This window comes from Equus asinus, chromosome 21 (assembly GCF_041296235.1).
Source record: "Equus asinus isolate D_3611 breed Donkey chromosome 21, EquAss-T2T_v2, whole genome shotgun sequence".
In the NCBI taxonomy this organism is placed as follows: domain Eukaryota; kingdom Metazoa; phylum Chordata; class Mammalia; order Perissodactyla; family Equidae; genus Equus; species Equus asinus.
This window is the reverse complement of record NC_091810.1, coordinates 11,875,537-11,899,982: the sequence shown is the minus strand read 5'-3', so window position 1 is coordinate 11,899,982 and position 24,446 is coordinate 11,875,537. Positions and strand designations below refer to the sequence as shown.

General features: G+C 49.0%; 1 protein-coding gene across 11 annotated transcripts in view; it reads left to right on the top strand.

Moving 5' to 3' along the window:
• Positions 1 to 604: 604 nt before the first annotated feature.
• MGLL (monoglyceride lipase) overlaps positions 605 to 24,446 on the top strand; it is a 117,683-nt gene continuing 93,841 nt past the window's right edge. For 4 of the 11 annotated variants that reach the window (XM_044755201.2, XM_044755199.2, XM_014846103.3 and 1 more), the window contains exons 1-2: positions 1,482 to 2,395; positions 2,872 to 3,016. In XM_044755201.2, coding sequence (XP_044611136.1) covers positions 2,287 to 2,395; positions 2,872 to 3,016 — 254 coding nt within the window. In that variant the 5' untranslated portion in view covers positions 1,482 to 2,286. Of the gene's footprint in view, positions 2,396 to 2,871; positions 3,017 to 24,446 lie in introns of all 11 variants that reach the window. The other 7 variants (XM_070493074.1, XM_070493071.1, XM_014846102.3 and 4 more) reach the window with 6 other exon arrangements.

The window sequence follows — 24,446 nt, the reverse complement described above, 5'->3', positions numbered from 1 at the left end:
GTGTGAATCCACAATTATCTCACAATAAAAAGTTTAATTTAAAAAAAGTCACACACAGAATAGCAGGACCCCCGTCTCTTAGCTCCCAGGTCCCCAGGCTGCTGACAGCCACCACGTCCTCCTTTACACTGGTAATGACACGAGGGACATTTTCAAGCTCTCAACTGCCACTTCCACAGGGTTCCGCTGCCAACTCCAGCGAAAACTTTCACACCGTGTATTTGAAATGTTGGAGCTGGGAAAATTTGAAACAACTGCCGTATAAAAAGGTGGCTTGGTAGGCTTTGGGGCCCCCAAACACCCACCAGACCCCCAAGAGCCCCCCTCGAATGAATTACAATGCAAGTAAACCCAGTGTGCCCAGCAGGGCCAGCTAGAAGGCCATGCCCCAGCTCCCTGCCCTGGAGCCACTGCCTCTAGACGCCGCCTGCAGGGACATGGCAGAGCTGCCTCTGCCCGCAGGGAGTCAGCCAGCCCCATTCTCTGTCACAGGCCTGGGGACCTGCCGCGGCCAGAGAGCAGGCTGGGCAGCTGCTTCTCAGAGGCTATTGTTTTATTTCTTAAGTTAGATCACAGGCTCTGCTAAGCCCAAGCCTCCCTGTACACACACAGAGTGACACTGAGACAGAGGTGCCCTCTGTCCCCCAGCTTTTCATGTGTATGTCTGTGTCTCTGTGTGGGTTTGAGTGTGTCTGTATGTGTGTGTGTGTGATATGAGTGTGTCTGCCCACATGTGTGTCAGGTACGTATGCCTAGATAAGTCCACGTGTCTCTGTGTATCTGTGCGGGGTGTCTGGGTCTGCATGTCTGCGTGTCTGTGTTCCTTTCTCTGTGTGTCTACATGGGCTTACTGGCTCTATGGATGTCATGTGTCTATTTTTGTGTGAGTGTGTATGTGTCTGTGTCTGTGTATATAGTGTGGTGTCTGTGTGTCTGTGTGTAGCGCCCACGTGTGTGTATCTGTGGGGAGGTCCGTGTGCATACCCGCATGGCATGTGTGTGTGCACGCGTTTGATATCTGTGTGTGCCTATGTCCTTGTGTACACGTAGTGTGTGCGTATACGTGTGTCCCTATGTGTTGACTACGTCTGTACCTGTGGTATCTGTGTGTGAGTGCACGTGTTATCTGTGTGCGTGTACCGTTTGTGCGTTGTGTGCATGGGTGTCCCTATGTGTGTCTGTGTGGGGGTCGGTGTGCGCGCATGGTGTGCGTGCGTGCGTGGGTGTGGCGTGTCCTCCTGCCGCTGAGACTCCTGAGAGCCCAGCTCTGTTCAGGGCCCCGGTGACAGTCCCCGGCGGCCACCCCCGGGGCGAGGCCGCGTGAGGCCGGGCAGGGAGGAGCGCGGGGCCGGTCCGCGGGCTGCGCCCCTGCTCCTCCCCGCGGGCCGGGTACACGTGGGGCCCGGGCGCCGCCTCCCCGCGCCGCCCGCCCGCCCGCCGGTCCCGAGCGTCCCCACCCACCTCGGGCCGCCCCCGCCGCCGAGCCGGCCCGGGGATAAAGTGGCGGCGCAGACGCCGCGCCCTGTCGCTGCGGAGCCGGCGGCGCGCAGCTCGGCCCGGCCCTGGCCCGCCGCAGACGAGGACCCGCGGCTCTCGGGGAACGCGACAGCGGCGCTCGTGGCCCCGGTAACTGCCTCCTGGTCCCCGCCCCAGCCTGCAAGTGCCGTCACCAGGGGTGGGTAGCAGCCTCGGGGGTCCCTGCCACGTTCGGCGTGGGCTCCCGCGCCCCCTTGTGCGCGTGTGTGTGCACTAGTCTGTGCGCGCGCGTGGCTGTGTGTGTGCGCGCGCGCCCTCCCCTGCTCCCTCGCACCAGCCCCCAAACCAACTTGTCCCCATCAACTCCATCTTCCCAGTGCCCCCCGTCCCCGTGCAGAGACATCAGGCAAAGTCTTGTTTTTTCCTGTGGCATTTCCAGTGACAGCTGCGGGGCTCCGTTCCCTGCACTGTCGGAGAAAGGCAGGAAGCAAAGTTTGTCGGGAGCCTCGGGGTGACTTTGCCTCGGGGACCCCTTTTGTGCCTCGGTGTGCGCGGAGCTAGTTTCCAGTTTCCCGGGCAGTGGGTGCCAGGCGCCCGAGCCCCTCTGGTGATTTGTTAGGAAAGTGATGACATGAACTAGTAGCGGAGAATTGCAGGCGCCTGTTCCCCGCCCTGGAGAGGGGGGGAGCCCCCGAGAGCTTCTCAGTGAGAGCCAGAAGCAGGCTCCCGGGCTCAGCACCGTTAAAGCCCGCAAGGCGGGATCCGGGGGCAGCGCGCCGGTCCGGGCACAGGGGCTCGGGAGCTGCGTGGATGCCGCCCTGTGACCGCCGAGATGAGGGAGCAGCCGTTATTTGCCTGGCCCTGATTCTCGAGGCTGTCGTGGCTGTGGAATGCAAAAGCCAGGACATGATGGAACCAGGTTGGTCACGGCATCTTTGGAATTTCAGACAGGAGGCATTACTCGGAGCATCAACCACCTCATTACTGTGCCCCTTTGAAACTCCCTTGGGGATTTTAAGCGAGATGGGTCTTGTTGCAGCTGGCTCTTTATGCCCACAAAGCTGACTATAATTTGCACTTGATTACAGCTAAAATAGTCTTTAAGATGAAGTTTCCTGAAATGATTTAAAATAAACACAGATGGGAAGGGGGGGAAAGCTGTAATGAAATACTTAAAAAATGAAGTGAGCATTTTCTTAAGAACAAATGGGATTTTTCAGTCTTGGAGAGATTGCAAGAAATATGTTTTTTAAAATCTTTGAAATGGAGGGTTTTTTTTTTTTTTAACTGCTTTTAAAAAAAAATGTTACTGACTCTGAACAAGGCTGTCCTCTCCTATCTCGATGTGTTTTTGCCATATTTCTGACTTCGGAATATGTCCTCCTTTCTTCCAAGGGCTTGAGGATCCTCTCACGATGCCGGAGGAAAGTTGTCTCAGGCAGACCCCGCAGAAGATTCCGTACCGGGACCTCCCTCACCTGGTCAACGCTGACGGGCTGTACCTCTTCTGCAAGTACTGGAAGCCGACTGGCACACCCAAGTAAGTCTCCCCCCCAGGGCTGCCCCAGATGCGGGAGCATCCCACCCGCCTTTCTCCTGCTTCGTGGGGCATCTCCTGCAGGGCCACTTTCTCTGTGACCTACTTCACATGCTCTTTTAACGTTAGGCACAGCAGTGCTAACAAAGCTGAGATTACACTTCATCATTTTTTTTAAAACTAAGAAGCCGGAGTTCTATTTTCATTATGACAACTAGGATACAGAGTTTACTGTGTGGCAATTTTCAAAAATTCCGCATGACCTTATGTTTCGTCCTGGAGTTGATTTGCTGTTGTACAGGCATTCCTTTAAAATCACGCCCAACAATTACAGAAAACCACCTACTCAGATAAGGAAATCAAAATGGTATATATGTATAGCAACCTTTGTTCTCTTTTCCTGTTTGATGATGAGCTTCAGAAGGTGTTATACGTGTGTAACAAGGAGGAGAGAGGTCTGGGTATTTCCTTCTGATTTCTTGCCAGCTCAATTACTTTATACCTTTTCCATCAAGGATCTGTCTTGCTATTAGAAAGAGGCGTTGGACACAATGAGACAGCTGGCCTCCTGCTGCGCCCCTCCTCTTGTCGGAAACAGGGAAAACCCTGCTTGCTTGTGTTATTGAGGGAAAGAAATAATTTGTGGTGACCAGTTGGCCTGGTGAGGAGTGGACGTTTTCTGTTCTGGGGACATTTCACCTGTCTCTCAGGCCTCTCAGCTCTGGGGATGTGGTGTGGCATGGATTATGGCTGCCTTTGTGTTTCAGTAATCACCCAACCCTGGCACAGCGATAAAATTTCTCTTGTATTTTCAACAAGGTGCATATAACCCAGGTAGCTGCATATTTAAAAAAAATAGAGATACAGACTTTTAAAGAGCTGGCTTAAAATCATAGCTTCAGGGCAGCTACACAAACTGGCTATCTTAAGGAGCTGTTAATAGTTCCTAACCGTTCTGGCAATCTCTTTCTTAGAGATTTCCTCCAGAGAAGAGTGTGTCTGTCTGTCTGTGCATCTGTGTCAGATGGAGCGAGCAGGGGGAGAGAGTGTTGTTAAGCATTGTCGTGAGTTCTCCTTCTGACTGATTCTCCACTCTGACTTCACTGGCCATAGAATTACAGATTCTTGGTTTAATTTCTAAGAACTTTGTGGTATATGGTGTGTTATTTGATCAATATACAAAAAGAGGACAAAGAAATCAAAGTAGAAGTTTGAATGTGCGAGTCTCGGACTTCGGGGGCTTGCTGAGCTGAGCGAGGAGGTTGTCCTGGTGCCAGGTCGGTGAAGTAGAGGGCCTGCAGTCCTCCCGTGGGGGCAGGGCGGTGGGCGAGCCGCCGAATCGGCCGCCCCTCCTTGGGCTGTGACAGTTTTCACAGTCTCCCTGCTCACGTTGCGTTGCGGGGAGCTCTCTGCTCCTTTGCGTTTGCTCCAGTTAGAGATGACAACCCCGGGAGCTGAAACTGGCCTCTCTCGGAAGTCAGTGTTGATGCTGTGCGTACTGACGGGGATCAGAATAAGGGTGGATGGCTGTGGCGGCAGGGCCCTGGGCTTTGGAAGAGAAATGTGGTGGGGAGGCCACCCGCCTACCCACTCTGCCTCCAGCCCCTGGAGGTGATACAGATCAATAAATTCCCTCTTGGGGTTGGAGCTCCCCCCTCTGTCAGGGACCATCTTTAAGACAGTTCACAACCCGCCTTGCCTAATGGGAAAGTCCTGGAGGGCCCCTGCAGTGACAGATGTTACCACGGTGGTTGCTGCATCTTAGGAAGGCCTAAAGGGTCCTGGAGGAGGAATCATAGCAGCCAGAGGGGTGGGGAGGCAGTGGGGGCTTCAGGGCAGAAGAGGTTTATGCCAGCTGGTCCAGAAGCATATCCATATCTTCATAACTGAGACCATCCGCTCTGTTCCCTCACTGAGGGGCGGGCCTGCCTTCTCGCCTGGTCTGAGACATCTCTGTTGTCGTGTTTCAGCACTGCTGCCTGCTGCTTTTAGGAAGGGGGAGAAGAACTCAGATCACCCTCAGTTTCAGTCTGTCCCCTCCAGGGAGTGTCCTCCAGGCCCTTTTGCCTAATTTAGTTTGGAGTCTTGCTTACTGTACCAGCTGTGGGAAAGTACCAGCAAATGGCTCCTTCTCTCCACTCTGCTCCATTTTTTTTTTAAATCTTTCTCAAGAGGCCCTTGGGACCCCAGATACCACCCAGTGGGGCCGTCTTACCCAGAGGAGTCCATGCCTACCTCTGTTAGTTGGCACTGTCGGTTTTCTGATCAACAAGTTGCGTCCAGCTCCTAGGGCCGTCCCAGAGCACCTGCTGAACGTTTTGCCCTCAGAAGATTTGTTGGGTTCTCACACCAGCTCTGCAGTGGCTCAGAGCAACACTGGGTCGCACGTGTCAGCCATAGCTGGGAAACCGGCTTAACCTGCTTATGGAGGCAGATTATGTTTATCAATGCCATCTTCCTTGGACTGGACCCTGAGAAGGAAGAAGGCATTTCTCGGCAGGGTCCTTTCAATAAATACATTCCAAACACAGTGCTGTTTTTAATATAGCAGACCAGAGGCTCCGTCTTTAATCATTATGAACCACAAACTTTAAACTGACATTTGGCGGTACCAAGGCAAGTTCATGCTCATCTAGTAGTATTTACGGTAATAACGAACGTTGTGCTTACGGTATAGCAGAAATATCTCATATTAATTGAGTATCAGGTATGTTTTGCCGTCTGGACTAGACTCTGTACAGACATGCTCATGTTATCTTCACATCAACTGTGAGACAAATATTATCATTATTATTCCCATTTTACAGATGGGAAAAGAGGCCCATGATGACCCAGCCCGAAGTTGCTGGGTTTATTTAAGATTCCTCTGCCTCCAAGTCAATTGCTCTTGTCGACATACCGCCAAGAAAGACAGATTTTTGTCTTTATAGGTAGGAGTGTCTTCCTGCTAAATTTTTGGGTTTTGTTGGTAAGGAGTAATGGAATAATTAATTTTCCTAATGCCCATAATATATTAAAAGTGGGAAATAGATTAAAGATATGTATCCATTCTGAAAGAAAAAATCTGCTGATGCCCTGGGGGACTGGCTGCCTTATCCAGATGCAGTATCTTGGAATTTTAAAATACTGGTTCTTCAGCAGATTTCCACCCTTGGTTTGGCAGAGTAAGAGAGACTGGCCCCTAGATGGGAGTTGAGTTGCCTGTGGGCTCTTGTGCCCCGGAGCAATATTTAGCACCTTTGAAGTAAGCCCACCAAGTGGCCCTCAGTCCACTTGAAGTCCACTTTAAATTAGCTTCTGACTATTACTTAGCCTTCCTCAGAGCAGTGAAGGTGCTCCTGCCCCACGTGATGAATGACTGACCGCATAGCGTTGTGTGGGGGGGCTGGGGGTGGTCTGAAACAATACTCAGTTTGGTGGCTTAGACTCTAAAAAAAGTCGTCCTTTGATTCCATGTGACCAGGCAGGCTGGAGAGCATACTGTAATTATGTGTTTACACAGCTGCTAGCCCCACCGGAGGGTTAGTTCAGGCGTGGACCAGAACACGTTCCTTTATCAGCCAGGGCCGACATGAAGTAGATACGTGTGGAATGAATACTTTGCCTCGTCATCTTTCTTCAGAGCTGATGCTCCCCTCGTGCTGTGTGCGCTTGGTCTGTGGGTAGCCCCTTCAGCTTGGAAGAGCTGACAAGCTTTCCTTTTTGTAGCTTCTGTTGGATAACAACTGGTGTATTGAGGGAGCCGTTTCAACATGCAGGTGTCCCTCCACTGGCAGATGCCCTGGTGCGAGCCCTGCGAGGCGCCCTCCCACCCTGCCTGGAGAATCGCTGGGATTCGCAAGTGACTCATCTTTGAAAGTTCCATTTAGCATTTTGTTCCAATTCCCCTACATTTGCAGAGACCTTTTGGAACGTGAACCTCTGGAGTTCCTTCTCCAGATTTTGCTGACTTTGCCCTCCTTTCCTTTCTTGCCTCGGGCTTCAGTCACCTGGTTTCTCTCTCCAGTAACCCTGCAGCAACATCCTCACCGCGGATTCCTCCTCTCAGGCTCAGGTCCAGCAGTCTAAGCTGCCCTGAGGTATCTGTGGCCATGTGGTTTTCAGGATTTTCCTCTTGGAGACAAGGAGTCTGGGCTGGGAGCTGGGCACATGGCAGGGGATGGACTAACAAGGGTGATGTGGCATAATTTCTGGAGCCTCCCCAAGTTCTGAGGGCCGAGCTGTTGTCATTGGCTCTAGAATCAATAACCAAGACCCTCCGCCCCTTCTCTCCTTCTGGCTTATTCCCCGAGTGGGGCTCAGCTGACATCTCCTCCCTCTGTCCTGCCCTTTCCTGGGTCACGTTGATCGCTTTCTGCACGAAGCCTTCCCAGTCTGCAGTTCTGGGCAATGCTGTCTTAGGATACTTCCTCCCACCTATGCAAATTTACCTGGAGAAGAAGCGATTCCCCAAAGCTGGGATATATTTAAATGCCACCAAACATCCTCCCCTGCTGCCACCCTCATTGCGTCCTCCTCCCATCAGCCACCAGCCACTTGGGTGTGGCACCTGTGGCTCCAGAAGATAGGGGCCCCTCCAGCCAACTCGATCCAGAACCTTCACCCTCTGCCTGAACGTAATTTCAATCCCCACTGCCTTCCGGAAGTTTTGTGCTCATAGTCGGACAGGCCTTTCCCTGTTCTCCCCTCCCCGGAGTCTTTCTGTCAGGCTGGGAGGTGGCTAGCTGGTGCCTTGCTTTCCCAGCCTGGGGTGTTGGCTCAGCGTTCTGGGCCATGTTCTGCAGGTCCTGCTCACGTCTTTGAGTGTTTCTGCCCCACCGTGTGGTCCCTGCTGACTCCTGCAGCCCTCATGACCTCTTCCCCTCTGATCTCCTGCCACCTATGTGACTAGGTGTTACCCCGTCTTTGCCTTTGGTTGCTACATCCCCAGGGTCGACAGAATTGCATCCCTTATTTGTCCCCGAGAGTAGCCATTTTGAACTGCAGTCTGTCGTCTCCATGGCTATGAGGATAGCTGAACTGCCCTCAAGCCCGCCCGCTGTACCCTCCCCGGATGTTGAGGAGCTGGGGTAGGTCTTGGGCTCCCCAGAGCCTCTGCAGCAGGACAGGCCCCGGGACTCACACGTGCCGCACCCCTGCTCTTGCTGCTGGGCCTCGTCCGGCTCCCGTTCAGCGCATCAGTGCAGCAGACGCTTATTGGCGTCTGCGTGTTCCAGACATTGTGTTGGGCACCAGGGTGGGGAGGGAGTGGCAAAGACCACTTTGGTTGATGAGGAGGTGGGAATAGATGAACACATGGGTAATTTTATGTGACAAGTACCTAGAGGTAGGACTGCCACTAAACCACGAAGAGCCTTTGTGCAAATTAGAAAAAGGAGACCAACCAGGTAGACATAGCCTCTCAGGTGCGTGGCTTGATGAGCAGAGCGTGGGCTGGGTTTCAACTCCCACGCACCCTTTCAGTCAGTGCCCTTAAATGGTATTGCACCTGCAGGCAGGGCATGCGAGGGGAGGGAGCTGAGACAGACAAGCACGAGCAGCGCGGGTTTCAGAGCTGCAGCAGCGTGCTATACTGGGGTACAAAGCCCAAGGCAAAGTGGCAGGAGCCAAGTGAAACTAGAGAGGCAGGAGGTGGCCAGGCCCTGGGGAGCCCTGCAGGCCACACTACAGGCGGGCTTGAACCTGCCCGAGTTGGGGAAGCGTGAACGGGTTCTAAGCCAGGACGCGGTAAAGTCAGACTTGTAACTTGGACAGCCAGTGGTTGGAGGTGTTGGCAGTGATCCAGGTGACAGGGGAAGAGGGCTGAGTCGTGGCATAGCAGCGGCACCACGTGGTAGTAGCAAACAGAGCCTAAAGTCGACCGGGCCTGATGATGACGGGCAGGGAAGGGAGAAGAATGCTCCTGGGCGTCTCCCTGAGTGACAGGCTTCCAGGGAGCACGGGGGGGGGGGGGGGGGGGGGGGGGGGGGCTCCTTGCCAGCGCTCCAAAGCTGCCCAAGCTGCTCTCTGACAGCGAGGACAGGTGGGGCCATTGGAGCAGCCTTGGAAAAAACCAGTAGGAGAAATGGAGGAGAGAAAGCATGGCCAAGCAAACCGAATTGCCAGTCCAATATTAATGACAGGGACAGGTTCGTTTTCGTGAAGGTAAGAGAGGAATCATGCCTTGCATTGTCTCCCCACAATGAGCAATCAGAAAGCAGGCACCTTTGACTCATGTCTGTTTGATGAAATTTATACTTAAACTCTGAGAAAATGGACCTTACTATGCATTTATAGCAATGACATTATTTTTAATCAGATTATTGCCTCTTAGCAGCACCTCAATTCTCTTTTGCCTATTTTAAGAATTACCAAAAGTTTCTCTTTTGTATGAAGCTGTTATTTCTCCTCTTGATGCTTCTGCCTTTGTTATAACATAGCAAACTGCCTTATTTTTAAATAGGGCATCTCTTCTGGGTATTTTTTTAAAGACTCTCCGAATAGCAAAGATCCTTTGATGGCAAGAGGAGAGGCCGGCTGCTATTCCTGCCTCTGATTTTTCCAACAGCTTCGTTAGGGGATAATTTCCTCCAGTTGCTACAAGAATGTTCTGCAGATACAAATCTGGCTTTGTTTTGCAGTGGAGTCTTAGAAAAAAATAGCAAAATAAGCTGCTTCCTGAATAGCGACCGTTGTCCACCACTGTCTATTTATGGGCAGCTTTGAGGTTCCGAGCTTAATCCCAGATGCACTTGGTCCACGAAGGCAAACCAAACTATGGGTTATTGTATGTGTGGAGGAAGTGGTCTGTAGTGGTGTGAATTTTTACAGCTGAGATTACAAGACGACCCTTGTCCCATATTTTAGGGTCATCCAAGGTTCTTGTGGGTAGGAGGTTCTTTTCCTTTCACACGGCCTGGTTCCTTGGGGGTGGGGGTGGGGATGCTCACGGTGGTCACTGAGTGGGACTGGGGGTGACGTTGCTCCTCTGTCTCTGCGGGCCTGGCCGGCTCCGGCAGAGGACAGTGCAGCCAGGAGGCCGTGAGAGGAGCACTCATTCGCAGCGGCCCTGGTTTAACATGCGCGGCCACCTCCTAGCAGGCCTCTCCCCGCCGCGGTGCTGACCCTGCGTTTCTGCTCTTGGCATCCAACAAACCCTCCTGTGTGTGGCGATGAAAGGACATGCCTCACCTTCCTCCAATGTGTTCGAGCGCGCTGCTGGTCGTGACGCCACAGCTCTATCAGTATTGTGGAAGTGAGGAAGGAGAGAAGGGTTTAAACCACAGGTCGGCCTTTGCTGGTAGGGTTTACACAAATGTCCACTTGGGGGCGGGGCTTGTAGAGGTCCCTCCCAGAAGCTGTTTGACCACATCTCCATTTTGATGGTTCTGTTTTCAGTGGTTAGACGTTTTTCACCAGGTGATGCCCAAGGAGGCTGAGTAAGAGGGGTGGATGAACTTCAGAAAGACGGCAGGAGACTGACTAAGAAGACCCCAGAGATGGGGTGGGAGGAAGGTGATACACATTGTAGGAGGAAGAGAAACCCAGGAGGCCTCTAGGAAAGTAAGAGAAGAATGTGGCGGAGGAGATAAGGGGCCCCAAATAAAGAGGGGGAAGGAGGGAAAAAAGAAGCGAAAGAGAAGGAGCTTGAAGGCAGGAGAAAATTGCACGCCTGGCTGGCCGTAGCCTCTTGTGAAAACAGGTCAGTTTCCCCAGGTCATTGTCAGCCCACTGGATTAGAGCTGAAAGGCTCCCGGGTGAAATTGCTGTCTTTTGACATTTTAGAACTTCCACTCCATTTTTCATGTTCAGCTGATCTTGAAGAGACATGTTTTGGGGAAAACTGCTCTCTCTGGGGTGCAAAACAGGATGGCGCGGAGGAGAACAGTGGGGCCTGGCGCCACACCAGGACCAGGCAGGTCCCTGAGGACAAGGTGTGGGGCTGTGGATCTGTCACTTGACCAGTCTTGCGTTGGTTTCTCACTTTAAAACTGAGAGAAATAGCACCTTCCCCCCCCCCCCCCCCCCCCCGTGGTTGTGCGAGTGAGATGTGAGTGTCGGGGTCAGTGCCTTTTTTTTTTCTTAACAGTTAAAACTCAGTTGCATTTCAATGAAATTTCAAACTCCCTGATAAACTTCTGCAGTGCTTAGTTAAAGTAAAGGAAACAAGAAAGCTGTGAGGAAGCGGTTGGTGATGAAATTCTTTTTGAGATAACACACAGTTAGTATGATAGGATCTTTTCTTTCATCTCATGTAAAACTTCTGTGGCGGCCGTTTGAAGTCTGGCTCTTGACTGGCAGAAGACTCAAACAGCGGTGGCCTGAGCGAGGCTGGCCGTTCGTGCGGACAAACCGTGGTGAGAGCAGCCGGTCCATTTTCAGTGGTCTGTATCTTAAGTTATTTCAGTCTTTGACATACGTTTCTCCTTGGATCCTGACTGTGTGTCAGGGTTGTGTGGAAATGTTTGTGTTGCAAGGATAAGATTATTGTGACAAGTGCCACCTGCCACTTACTTCCTCTGCAGTGGGCAGGTAGTCTGGGCTGCATCAGGCATCTATATTGTTGTGTAACAGTATTTCTTTAGCTCACAGTTCTGTGGGTTAGCAATCCGTCCAGGGCTCAGCTGGGCAGTTCTGCTGATCTTGGCGGGCTCCCTCCGTGTCTGCGGTCTGCTGCCGCCCTGCAGGCACTGGCCGGCCAGCTTGGGGCTTGCTGGTCTCGGATGGCTTCCCTCACCTGTCTGGCGTTGGCGGCCTGTTGGCAGGAACAACTCCGTTCCTCCACACAGTCTCTCATCCTTTATCAGGCTACGCAGATTTGTTCTTAGGTGGCAACGTTTCAAGAGCAACAAGAGCGCAAAGCCTGATGTGCAAGTGCTTTTCAAGCCTCTGCTTGTGTCAAGTTTACCAATGTCCCACTGTCAAAGCAAGTCAGCCAGAGGCGGTGTGAGGGCGCCCCGAGGAGCAAGGGTGAAGGGAGACGAGATGTTGTGGCCACTTTGAAATCTACCCCACGGGGAAAAGATCTTTGTTGTAAGAGTTGGGAAACTAGTGTTGAAGTTTTGTTTCTGCCTCCACTTCTGAGTAAGTTCAGACAAAGTGTCGTCTCTTTGGCCTTCCAACAAGTTCCCAGAGGTGTTTGCATTTTATGTAACTCTGGAGTGATTTGCATCTCGTGGTGGTAGAACAACCTGTGAGCTTCTCCAGGGCAGAATTCGTGTTCAGTTTTATTCTTTCTACTCCATTGCTTGCTTCTAGTAGAGTTCTGTGCCTGGCACAGAATGAGGGTTGTGAACGTGTTTGTGGAATGGGGGAATGAACTTCCACTAGAGTGAGGTGATTGGGCTGGACGATTCCCCAGAGTGCCTTCTGGCACGGTCTCCTAGGGAGAGAAAAGAAGCGTTTCTGTTGAGTGTGCGTCAAAGGGGCTGACTGTCTATGCAGGAACTGGAGCACCCACGTCCAGAAGTCTCGCTGAAGCCGTTGGTAACCCTTGGGATAAGAACAGTCCCCGCAGGTAGTCCCTGGAGCTACTGGGTGGCTGTGTGGCAATTTAACTTTGAAGTGAAATTCTATATGTGAAAATGCATCTATGAGTGGGAACTGCTGGACAGCAGAGAGCGTCGTCCCCTTTAGCACAGAAGTCAGCGTAGACGCAAGAATCTGGAGATGAGGTCTGCTTCCTTTTTGATGCTGGGGGATAATGCAACAGGAGTTGACTGAGCTCCAGATGTCAACTCAGCACCATGTGAGACGGCAGTGGAGGGTCCACAGAGCGGCCGGAGACTCAGGGCCTGATTGAGCGCAGCCCTCCAACCACACACATTCTTTCTGCACGGCCTCTGTGCACCACACCTCATTCTAGTTTGGAGCTACAGAAATGAGGCGGCTCTGTCTCTGCCTTTGAAGACGTCTCCGCACATTTAGGGGGAGGCAGTTCCCAGCATGGTGGGCGTCGGCTTGTGAGGGCAATGCATGTGTTGGAGTTTCAGAGAAAAGTTTAGATATCTTTAAGCCGGGTCTTGAAGGTGAACAGGGTCATTCTAGGCAGGAGGAACTTTCACACAGACGTGGGGGAGTGTTCTGCAAATGACAGACGCTCTCGGAAACTGTAGTCTAAAGTACATGCAGAAGATGGGTTTGGGAATGGCTGCGTCAGGAGCCTGGATTTGAATGGCCATTGTGTTAGTCTGCAAGGGCTTCCATAAGAAAATGCCACAGACCTAGTGGCTTAAACGACAGAAATTTATTTTCTCACCGTCCTGGAGGCTGGAGGTCTAGGACCAGGGTGCCAGCAGCGTTGGTTTCTGCTGAGAGTCTTCCTGGCTTGAAGACGGCGCCTTCTCCCCGGATCCTCACTTGGCCTTCCCTCTGCATATGCACACTCCTGGTGTCTCTTCCCCTTTTCGTAAGGTCACTAGTCCTCTGGATCAGGGCCCCATCCTTGTGATCCCACTTAGCCTGAATTGCCTCCTAAAGGCCTCGTTTCTAAATGCAGTCACATGGGGGGGGGTCAGGGCTTCAACATGTGGATTGGGGGGACACAGTTGAGCTTGTCACAGCCGTATGGGACACGCTCAGGAATTTGGGCCTTACTGTGTGGCCTGTGTGGGAACCTTTGCAGAGTCAGGGTCGGGTGGGATAGGTGACTGTTTACGGTCTAGTATATTCGAAGCAACTGGGAAAGTCTTCCACGGCTGAACTTGGAGGAGGATCCTGACTGCTCACGTTTGTGCTTCTTTGGGGTTTCATGGTGGATGCCCCGGCCTGTCTGAAGTAGCTGTGGATTTATCATTGCCTTGATGCCTTGTGTCTAAGACCATCTAGTCTCAGCAAATCCCATGGGCCAGCTGGCCCAGGGGCAGCATCAGACACAAGAGTGGGAGCACGCCAGGGATAAGTTCTGTCTTTGCAGTCAGGGCACTGTGCAGGCCTAGTAGTTGCCTTCTCTGTAGCTATTCCCCCTTCTTTCTTACTGATTTTCGTCCTTATGGCTATGACTCCTGATTGGTTTTAATCAGCTGTGACTATTCCATTCCGTGTCCCAGTGTCATTTGCAGCTAGGTCTGGCTATAGGACCAGTCTTCCACCTTAAGGCAGTAGAAGAAGAGCAAATCAAACCTAAAGCAAGCATAAGGAATGAAATAATAAAGATTAGGGCGAAATTAATGAAATAGAGAATAGAAAAACAATAGAGAAGATAAACGAATCCAAAAGTTGCTTGTTCAAAAAGAGCAACAAAATTGACAAATCTAGATTGATCAAGAAAAAAAGAGAGAAGACTCAAATTACTAGAATCGTAAATGAAAGAGGGAACATTATTACCAGTATTTCATAAATAAACAGAATTATAAAGGAATACTATGAACAATTGTATGCCAATAAAGTACTAACTTAGATGAAATGGACAAATTTCTAGAAAGATGCAAACTACCATAACTGACTTGAGAAGAAATAGAAAATCTGAATAAACTTATAACAAATAAAGAGATTGAATTAGTAAGAAAAAACTAACCCACAAAGAAAAGCTCAGGCCCAGGCAGCTTCACTGTTGAAATCTACCAGACATGGAAAGAAGAATTAATACCAATTCTTCACAAATCTTTCTAAAAAAGAGAAGTAGGAACATTTCCCAACTCATTCTAAGTGACCAGTATTACCTGGATCCCAAACTCAAACAAAGACATGCGAGTAAAGAAAACTGCAGACAAATACTTCCTGTGAACATTGATGCGAAGTCCTCAATAAAATACTAGCAAACCGAATCCAGCAAGATAGAGAAGAGTTATACATCGTCACCAAGTGAGATTTGTCCTAGGAATGCAAGGGTGGTTTAATATCTGAAAATCAATTACTGCGACACACGATATTGGTGGAATAAAAAACAAACACATGATCATCTCAGTGATCCATATGCAGAAAAAGGATTTGACAAAATCCAACACACTTTCATGATAAAAACACTCAGCAAACTAGAAATGGTAGGGATCTCCCTCAACTTTAGAAAGGGCAATGACAAAAAACTCAAGCTGACGTCATACTTAATGATAAAGAACTGGATGCTTTTCTCCTAAGATTAGGAACAAGACAAGGATGTCCATCTCACCACTGCTCTTCAACATTGTACTGGAGGTTCTAGTCAGGGCAACTGGACAATAAAAAGAAATCAAAGTCATCCAGAGTGGAAAGGAAGAAGTAAAACTACCTCTACTTGCACGTGACATAATCTTGCATATAGAAAATCCTACAGAACCCACTAAAAACTATTAGAACTGATAAATGAATTCAACAAGATTGCCAGATACAAGATGAATATACAAAAATAATTATATTTCTATATACTTGCAGTGAACAATCTGAAAATGAAATTAAGGAAACAATTCCATTTACAAAAGCATCAAAGGGGAGAGAAATACTTAGGAATAAATTTAACAAAAGAAATGCAAAACTTATACTCTGAAAACTGCAAAACATTGCTGAAAGAAATTAAAGAAAATCCAAACGAGTGGAAAGACATCTCATGTTCATGAATTGGAAGACAATATTGTTAAGATGGCAATACTCCCCACGTTGATCTACAGATTTAATGCAATCCCCATTGGAATCGCAGATGGCTTCTTTCTAGAAATAGACAAGCTGTTGCTAAAATTCATGTGGAAACTCAAGGGGCCCAGAAAAGCCAAACAATCTTAAAAAGGAAGAACAAAGTTTGAGGACTCACATGTTCTGATTTCAAAATGTGCTACAAAACAACAAAAATCAAGACAGTGTGCTACTGGCATAAAGATGGAAAAGAATTGAGACTCCAGAAAAACCTAAATATCTATGATCAATTGATTTTTGACAAGAAGGCCAAGATAATTTAATAGGAAAATAATAGTCTTTTCAACAAATGGTGCTGGGACAATTGGATATCTACATGCAAACGAATGAGGTTGGACCTCTTCCTCACACCATATACAAAGATAAACTCAAAATCCTAAATGTAAGAGCAAAAACTATAACACTCTTAGAAGAAAACTTAGGAGTAAATCTTCATGACCTTGGATTTGACAATGATTTCTTAGATATGACACCAAAACCACAAGTAACAAAAGAAAATGTTGAGAAATTGGACTTCATCAGAATTAAAAACTTTTATGCTTCAAAGTACACTACCAACAAAGTGAAAATACAGTTCATAGAGTGGGAGAAAACATTTGCAAATCATCTCTCTGATAAGGAAACTGTATCTAGCATATAAAAAGGATGCTTACAGCTCAATGAAAAAAGGACAGCCCAATCCAAAAATGGCAAAAGACCTCAATAACCTTTCTCCAAAGAAGATACACAAATGGCCAATGAGCACATGAGAATATGCTCAACATCAGTTGTCATAAGGGAAATACAAATCAAAACCACAATGAGATACCACTTCACACCCTCTGTAATGACTCTAATCACAAAGATAGACAATAAGTATTGGTGAGGATGTCTATCAGTGATGATGAATGGATGATCAGTGGTGATGAATGGATAAATAAAATGTGGCGTATCTGTACAATGGAATATTATTTGGGCATACAAAAGAATGAAATACTGATAGATGCTACAACATTGATGAACCTGAAACCATTATGCTAAGTGACGGAAGCCAGATACAGAAGACCGCATATTTATATGGTTCCATTTACATGAAGTGTCCAGCATAGGCAAATCTATTGCAATAGAAAGTCGATCAGTGATTGCCTAGGGCCGGGTGGAGGTTGGGGAAGTTAGGGGGTGATAGCTAAAGGGTATGGGGTTTCTTTTTGGGGTGATGAAAGTGTTCTAAAACTGATGATGGTGATGGTTGCGCTACTCTGTGAATATACTAAAATCCACTGAATTGGACACTTTAAAAGGGAGAATTGTCTGGTCTGTGAATTATATCTCAATGAAGCTGTTACCAAAAAATGCAAATACCTAGGGAAATGAGTTGAGACATATTATTCAAACATTTTAAATGAATTTTTTTACAAAAAAATGTCTAACGACACAGAAAGTTGTTTAGGATATAATGATACATAGAAAAAACAATGTAAAACTGTCATCTCAATCATATTAAAAGTAGAAGGATGGAAAAAAGACCAGAAATACAAGATTCCAGATTGTGGAATTGTGATGAGTAACTTTCATTTTATTCTTTAGATTTTTCAGTTTTTCCCACATTTCCTAAAAAGAACCAGTTTGGGGGAAGGCTTTGGAGGATTTTATACCTGAGCCAGGTCTGAAGGATGACAGGATGTGAACAAAACGGGATGTGCCTTCCGGGCAGAAGGACTTGATAGCATCAGAAGGCATGGCGGAGACAGAGCCAATGACCCCAGCGCTGGGGTATGAGGCTGGGCAGCCAGGTGGGTGTCTGGCTGGAAAGGGCCTTGTGTAACTTGTTTGGACTTTAACCTGTGGCCAGTGAGGAGGCCTCCAAGACTCCTTTGGTGGGAGTTTGTGCAGGTTAGTACAGGGAGAAGACCAGAGACCCTATTGCTCAGATCAACAGCAGGTCCAGCATCAGGAAGTATGGAGAGGAGTGACCAAAAATAGTAGGTAGGGCAGAGGGAGCACCAGAAGAGAACATGGTCACAGAAGGAGCAGTGGGGCTGTCAGAGCCAGCTCCTATGGACAAGCAGCCGGCCTGGGAGTCTCCCATCCCTGACTTGGGTGAGCTCAGCTACAAAGTAGGAGATTGCTGAGAGGATGACTCCATCACAGCACTCCTTCAGATAGTTCTTCTCAAAACAATTTAGGGATCCCCTGAAGAGGGAAGGGTGTTAGATGTCAACAGGACCCAGCTTCTAGGCCCCAAGAAGAGTGGGCCTGAATGTCCTGTAGCATCTGCAAGGGAAGAGACAAATGTGTAGTTATAACCACCCATCCATGCATCTACCTACCCATCCACCCATCTATCCATCCATCCATCCACCCATCCATCTATCCACCCACCCATCCATCCACCTACCCATCCATCCATCCATGCACACATCCACCCATCCATTTATCCATCCATCCACCCACCCACCCATCAATCTACCTACCCATCTGTCCATCCATCCATCCATCCATCTACCCATTCACCCACCCATCCCATCCCTCCGTTAGTTTCATTAAACAAATATTTACTGAGCACCAACTCTATGCTAGGCCTTGTGCTGGGCCTTGGGAGGTAGAGAAATCATTGAGACCAAATGGTATCTGCCTTTTGAGGGCTCACAGTGCAGAGAGAAAGGCAGGCGGCCAAGCCACTTGTGCATATGCCAGGGTCCACTGGCGCCTGGGGTCTAGACCAGGTGTGTTGTCTGGAGAGACTAGAGAGCTTCACTGACTGTCCCCTCCCCATCCTGCCTGACCATTCAGTACATTCAGAATTCCATACACCAGACCAAAGATGAGCATTGTCAGACTCCGTCTCCACTGAGGCACCAGCCAAGAGTTGGGGAGAGAGCCTGGCTGGTCTCCGTGGCTGAACCTCAAAGGGCAGCAGAGAAGCCAGGCTTCCTTGAATACGTGCCTGTATCATCTTTAAAAAGGGGAAGGGAATAAATCTTCAGCAAGGCCCGAGCCTGAGTGTGATACCTTGCTAGATACTTCTTTGGCTTTACCTCCCTGAGTCTCACAATGCCATCACGTGGTTAGCGTCATTCTTGCTATTTTGTTGACATAGACACTGAGTCTCAGAGAACCATAGTCTGATAAATGGCAATGACAGGATTTGAACTCACGTCTGTTTGCTTTAAAAGCACTATTCTCTTCCCAACTCCCAGCCCTGCCTCATGAAAGGCTCACACAGTCAGTCATATAACCCAGCTGTGTGCACAGGTGCTAGTTAATGCTCACGACAACCTGTGGAGGTAGGGATGATAACTCCATTTTGAAGACCCGAAGGCTGAGGCTCAGAAAGGCACGGTGGCCTGGTTGAGGTCCCGTGGTGGAATGACAGGTCTGTGGTGTGAGCCCCCGCTCCACCCGCCGCAGGTGTCCAGGTCCAGCGTCTGCTCTGATTATGCCAGCCTGGCTGCAGCTGCCCGTTAGAGTCACAGCAGAGCTCAGAGGCCCCATTGTGCCCATAAAACTGTGACCATTTCCCTTAAATTCATCGCTCTACGCGCATCTCACCTCTCCTGCCTTCTCAATAAATTCTTGATGGTTTATTGCCATCCGCTTGGCATTTCCCCACCCAGAAGAACTCAGAGCCATCTGCAGACTTGGAAAGTTCAGGCTGTTCTCCTTCCAGGAAAAAAAAATGTAATGTTACATAAGATGGAAGCCGGCACATTCTTATAGGAATGTTGGGAGCTGCTTCTCTGACTAAAGAAACTTCCTGTCATCTCTGCTGGTGGTTTCCTGTTTCGTCCAGGTCCAAAATCGCCTTGCAGCTACCCTGGTAAACATTTCCCTTGCAAAGCCTTTAAGAAGAAGCTAAGTGTTATGGCCACATCCGCGTGGAGCTGCCCTCTCTCCAGAGTCTCCTGTGGGCTCTGTGAAGAGAGGTTTCTCCTGAGAACTCAAGTGGCCTTCCTCCCAGCAGTCGGTGCTGGTCTCCTTGTCCTTTGGGACGGGGGTCATCTCTGGGGACTGAGGGTCCCGTGGACACTTGCCCACTTCCTCCTAGAGCCTCTCTGGGGTTGCTGGCCTGGCCTGACCATTTCTCTCTTATGTCTACAGATGTGGAAACTGAGGCATAGAGGAGTTGGGGTCCTTCCTTCCCTGGTAGAGATCTAGCGGCAGCGGCAGGAGCCAGGGAGTCAGAGCCATGTGAGCTGAGGGTCGCATCCCCAGGAAGCCAGAAGTCCTCAGGCCAGCAAGAAAATAGTTGAGGGATAGGTGACGAGTGGGGGCATGTGGGACTGGTGACAAGTGAGCAGAGGCGGTGGCTGCCTCCGCCAGGGCAGTCAGGATGGCTTTGAGCCCAGGTGATGTTTGACCTGGGTCTGGACGGGGACCTGCTGGCCGGCAACAGAGGCAGGCCTGAGCTCCGTGTCCGCCTGCCGTCCAGCGCTCTGCTGCTCAGCTCGCTCTGCTACTTGTCTTACTGGCAACAGGGCTTTCCGGTCCCCCGGGGCCTTTTTGGAGGTTCACCTCCTAACCGCCTGGCTCTCATTCAGGTCATTTCTGTCTCATGGCTCGCTCTTCCGTCTCTACTTCCGAGTGAGTCTTCAAATGCTTCCCAAAGGCCACAGGGAGCACCCCGCGGGGAGAGGGGCCTGGTGACCCTGCACAGGTCAGAGTTTCTTGGCCGTTCCCGGGGGGAGACACTGTGCGCCCTCATCGGGTCTGTTGTCCCCACACCTCCGTGGCTCCCATGCCGCCTGTGTGATTTTTACTGCAGTTGTTTGCATTGAGTATTATTTCTTCATACTCTTCTTGGACTCAACTCACTTTCTTGTTCACTTGACATCTATTTGAAGAGGAAGCGTTATTCTAACGCAGGAAATGGGAAACCAGTGTTAGATGCCATCAATAGAAGGTGACCACAGGAGCAAACAAAACCACAGTGCTAAATTTGCTAAATTCCAGCGCTGCGCTGAGAGCCCTGAACCTGGGGCTTCCCTCCGTGTCCTGAAAATGCAAATTGACTAGTGTTCAAAAGGTCTTTAAGACAGATCAGCACCTTACTGAGATCCTCCCTTAACATGCTCAGAGATCGGAATGAGGCGCATTAGGGAGAAAATAACAGTCTCCTTGTGCGTTGTAATGTTATCTAATGCTGTGTCCCAGAACCTCCGTAATTCATCCTGAGAGCCACCACTGTGGGAATCTTACAGGCTGAGAGCCTGTAAGATGGGAGTTCTGTACCCCCAAGATTCATCCTACCAAATGGTCAGTGTTGAGCATTTGTACCATCCCTCCGAGAGACTGATGGTCTCGCTCTCTTCCATTTTCCCCCCTCCTGGTGTATATACACATCTGCATTTGAAGGTCACCCTGGAAATGAGTGTGCTGTTCTCCTCCTCTGGAATTTGCCTGCACAGCACGAGCAGCTCAGATGGCATGAGCTTGTCTGCGTCGGCTGTTGCTGCGAGCCTGTTAGCAGCTGGAAGGATTCAGGGGAACAGCTAGAGGCCAGAGCGCTTCAGGTGGCCCGCAGGTGGACGCCCCACTGTTGGGAACAAGAGCAAACAGAGACCTTCTTCTACTCAGTAAGAAGAGGCTCCGGCTGGGAAAACAGAGCCCAGAGCTCTTTCACACAGAGGCCAAGTCAGCCCGTCCAACATCGGGCCCCTCAGCCTTCGGTTTCCGGAACCTTGGGACAGCTGTGAAGCTCTTCGTTAATGGACCGTCCTGAGAGTCATGCCATGTGCCTTCCACAGGCCATTGGTGATTTCCCAGAAGGCACTTCCGAATATTGATCTGGATGGGGCCTCTGAAGAGCCCTTTGGCACAAGAACCTTTCCAGAGCTGGCCAAGGCCACGCTGCCAGAAGAGGCCTCTGAAGAGAGGCCACGTGTTAATGAAGGGTCTTAATCTCTCCGCCTCTTTCGGTACAAAACTGCTTTGCAATTAAAAATAAATCATTCCTGGAGGCTGCGTCCCACAAAATGTAGGAAATTATTTTGAGGCAGGGCATGTCTGATGTTGGAGGGATTGTAATTTCCATCTAAGTTTCAGCTCGGCTTGTGTGAGGCAATTAGCCACCTCCCTTCACTGGAATTGACAAAGTTCCGGCACCTCCTGGAGATTGCAGGAAGGAGGAGATGTGGGAGAGGCTAATGGCGTGTCCTTAGGGAATCCGTGCTGTCCATTACCGCATTTTGGGTACTCGAACTGCCGGGCTGCTAAGTGCCTGGGTGGGACCCCACATTTGGTTGTTTTGGCATTTTATTGGCAGCAATAAGGCATGCACTTGAGTTAATGAAGCCCTCTCTGACCCAACTCTTGTCGTTGTTATTTTCAGTTTTGAGATCTAATTGCCACACAGCCTTGTGTAAGTGTGAGGTGTCCAACATAATGATTTGACTTACATATATGGTGAAATGATTACCCAGATAAGTTTAGTTAACATCTATCATCTCATACAGTTACAAAAAAAAAAGAAAAATGTTTTTTTTCCTTGTGATGAGAACTCTTAGCATTAGTCTCGTAACAACTTTCGTACATATCACACGGATCGTTAGCTATCGTCATCGTGTTGTGCATTACGTCCCTAGTACTTGTTTATCTTGTAACTGGAGGTTTGTACCTTTTGACCACCTTCCTCCAGTTCCCCCTCCCCCAACCCTGCACCTCTGGTAACCACAAATCTGATCTTTTTCTATGAGTTTGTTTTTTTCTCTTTTTTCAGATTCCACATACAAATCAAATCGTACAGTATTTGTCTTTCTCTGCCTGAGGTTGCACTTAGCATGATGCCCTCAAAGTCCATCCATGTTGTCGCAAATGGCAGAATTTCCTTCCTTTTTATGGCTGAATAGTATTCCATTGTATACATACCCCACAACTTCTTTATCTGTCAGTGAACACTGAGGGTGTTCCATGTCTTGGCTATTGTGAATAATGCTGCAATGAACAGAGGGCTGCAGACATCTCTTCAACGTAGTGTTTTCACTTCCTTTGGATGTGTTCCCAGAAGTGGAATTGCTGGATCATGTGGTGCTTCTATTTTTAATCTTTTGAGGAACCTCCATGCTGTTTTCCATAGTGGCTATACCAGTTTACAATCCCCCCACCAGTGCACAAGGGTTCCCTTTTCTCTGCGTCCTCACCAGCATTTGTCATCTCTTGTCTTGATGATGGCCGTTCTAACAGGAGTGAGGCGATAGCTCACTGTGGGTTTGATTTGCATTTCCCTGATGATTGTGATGTTGAGCACTTTTTCATGTTCCCGTTGGCGATTCATGTATCTTCTTTGGAGATTGTCTGGCCAAAGTCTTGCACCTTGGAGCTCTAGTATGTCTAGATTGTGGGAAGTCGTTCTGTGTTGTAAAGGACCAAGCAGAATATCCTTCTGTCCCCCGACCCTGACTGTTTTCTCCATAGTGCTTAACACGACCTGGCATACGTGTATTGCTAATCGTTCTGCCTCAGGCACTACACTGGAAGCGTTGTAAGGGTGGGCACTTTATCTAATTCAGATGTATCCCCAGAGCCTAAACCAGTGCCTGGCCCAGACAAAGCATTCAATGACTGTCTGTTGATAAAGAAATGAAGGTCTGAGAGCAGCATGGGCATCCGGCTGGTGACAGGCAGTTGTGCTCCTCCTTGGTGTCATGTTATGGGTGTCATCATAGCAGCCTTCTGGCCTCTCTCATGGGGCTTCATCTTTTCTTGAAACATAAAAAGTTTATTATTTATTTGTATGTATATAACTATAAATATGAAAATATATGTGTATATATTTAAAGGCAATAGATGCTTTGGAAAATATTCCCAAACCTTGAATGCATCTGAACTTTACTCTGCCCTTCTTAGTACCATGCTTGTTAGGGATCTTGCATTAAAATGGGTATGAGGACAGCAAAATCATTTGTAGCACGAAGACAACAGCTAACCACACAGGGGACCAACATAAAAGCTACTTCCTCTGGCACAGGATGACTGACACAGGGTGGCCTGGCTGGGGCTCTCCGAGCAGGAAAACATTTGATAGGATGATAATAACAATAGCCAGCTTTGCTGTGTGTATTCTGTGTCATTTAATCCTCACTCCAGGTCCTATTGTCATCCCCATTTCACAGATGAGGAAACAGAAGTTGAGCAACTTACCCAAAGTCACAGGTTAGGAAGTAACAGAGCCTGGATTGAACCCAGGTCAACTTGTCCCTCCACATGTGGGCAATCTTATTAATACAAATCTACATTTGTTAAGGTTCAGGCTGAGCACTGTAAAAAAGAAACCCCCAAATTTAGTTGCTTATATAAGACAGAAGTCTATTTCTCTCTCCCTTACCAGTCCAGAGTGAGTCAAGCTTGGCATGGCCGCTCAGCTCCACACAGTCATTCAGGGGCCCAGGTTCCTGCCATCTTTCTGCCCTGCCTCCCCCTAGGGTTGGTCCAGTGAGCAAAGCTGGGTCATTGCCATTTCTGTGTTCCAAACCGTGGGAAGGAGAAAGAGAGCAAAGCAAGCAAATTGTTTTCAAGAGGGTGTTGTGGAAATTGCATAACTCACTTCTTTTTATGTTGCATTGGCATAAATTAGTCATGTGGTTACACCTAGCTACAAGGAAGGCTGGGGAATGTGGTCTCTCTCTGGGCAGCCATGTCCAGGTAAAATTCTATTACTGTGGAAGAAGGGAGAATGGAGTTTGGGGCAGTCAATTGGCAGTCTGCTGTGAAGACCACCTCCTCTTTCAGGAATGTTTAATGCTGGTCTCTCACGAGTAAAGTGCTATACGTATTCATTCTTATCATGCAGGCATGTGGTCATTTACTCATTTAATAAATGATATTCAGGCTTTCTTTGTCAGGGAGCTCTGTGGTGAGCAGTTTGGGGGCCCCC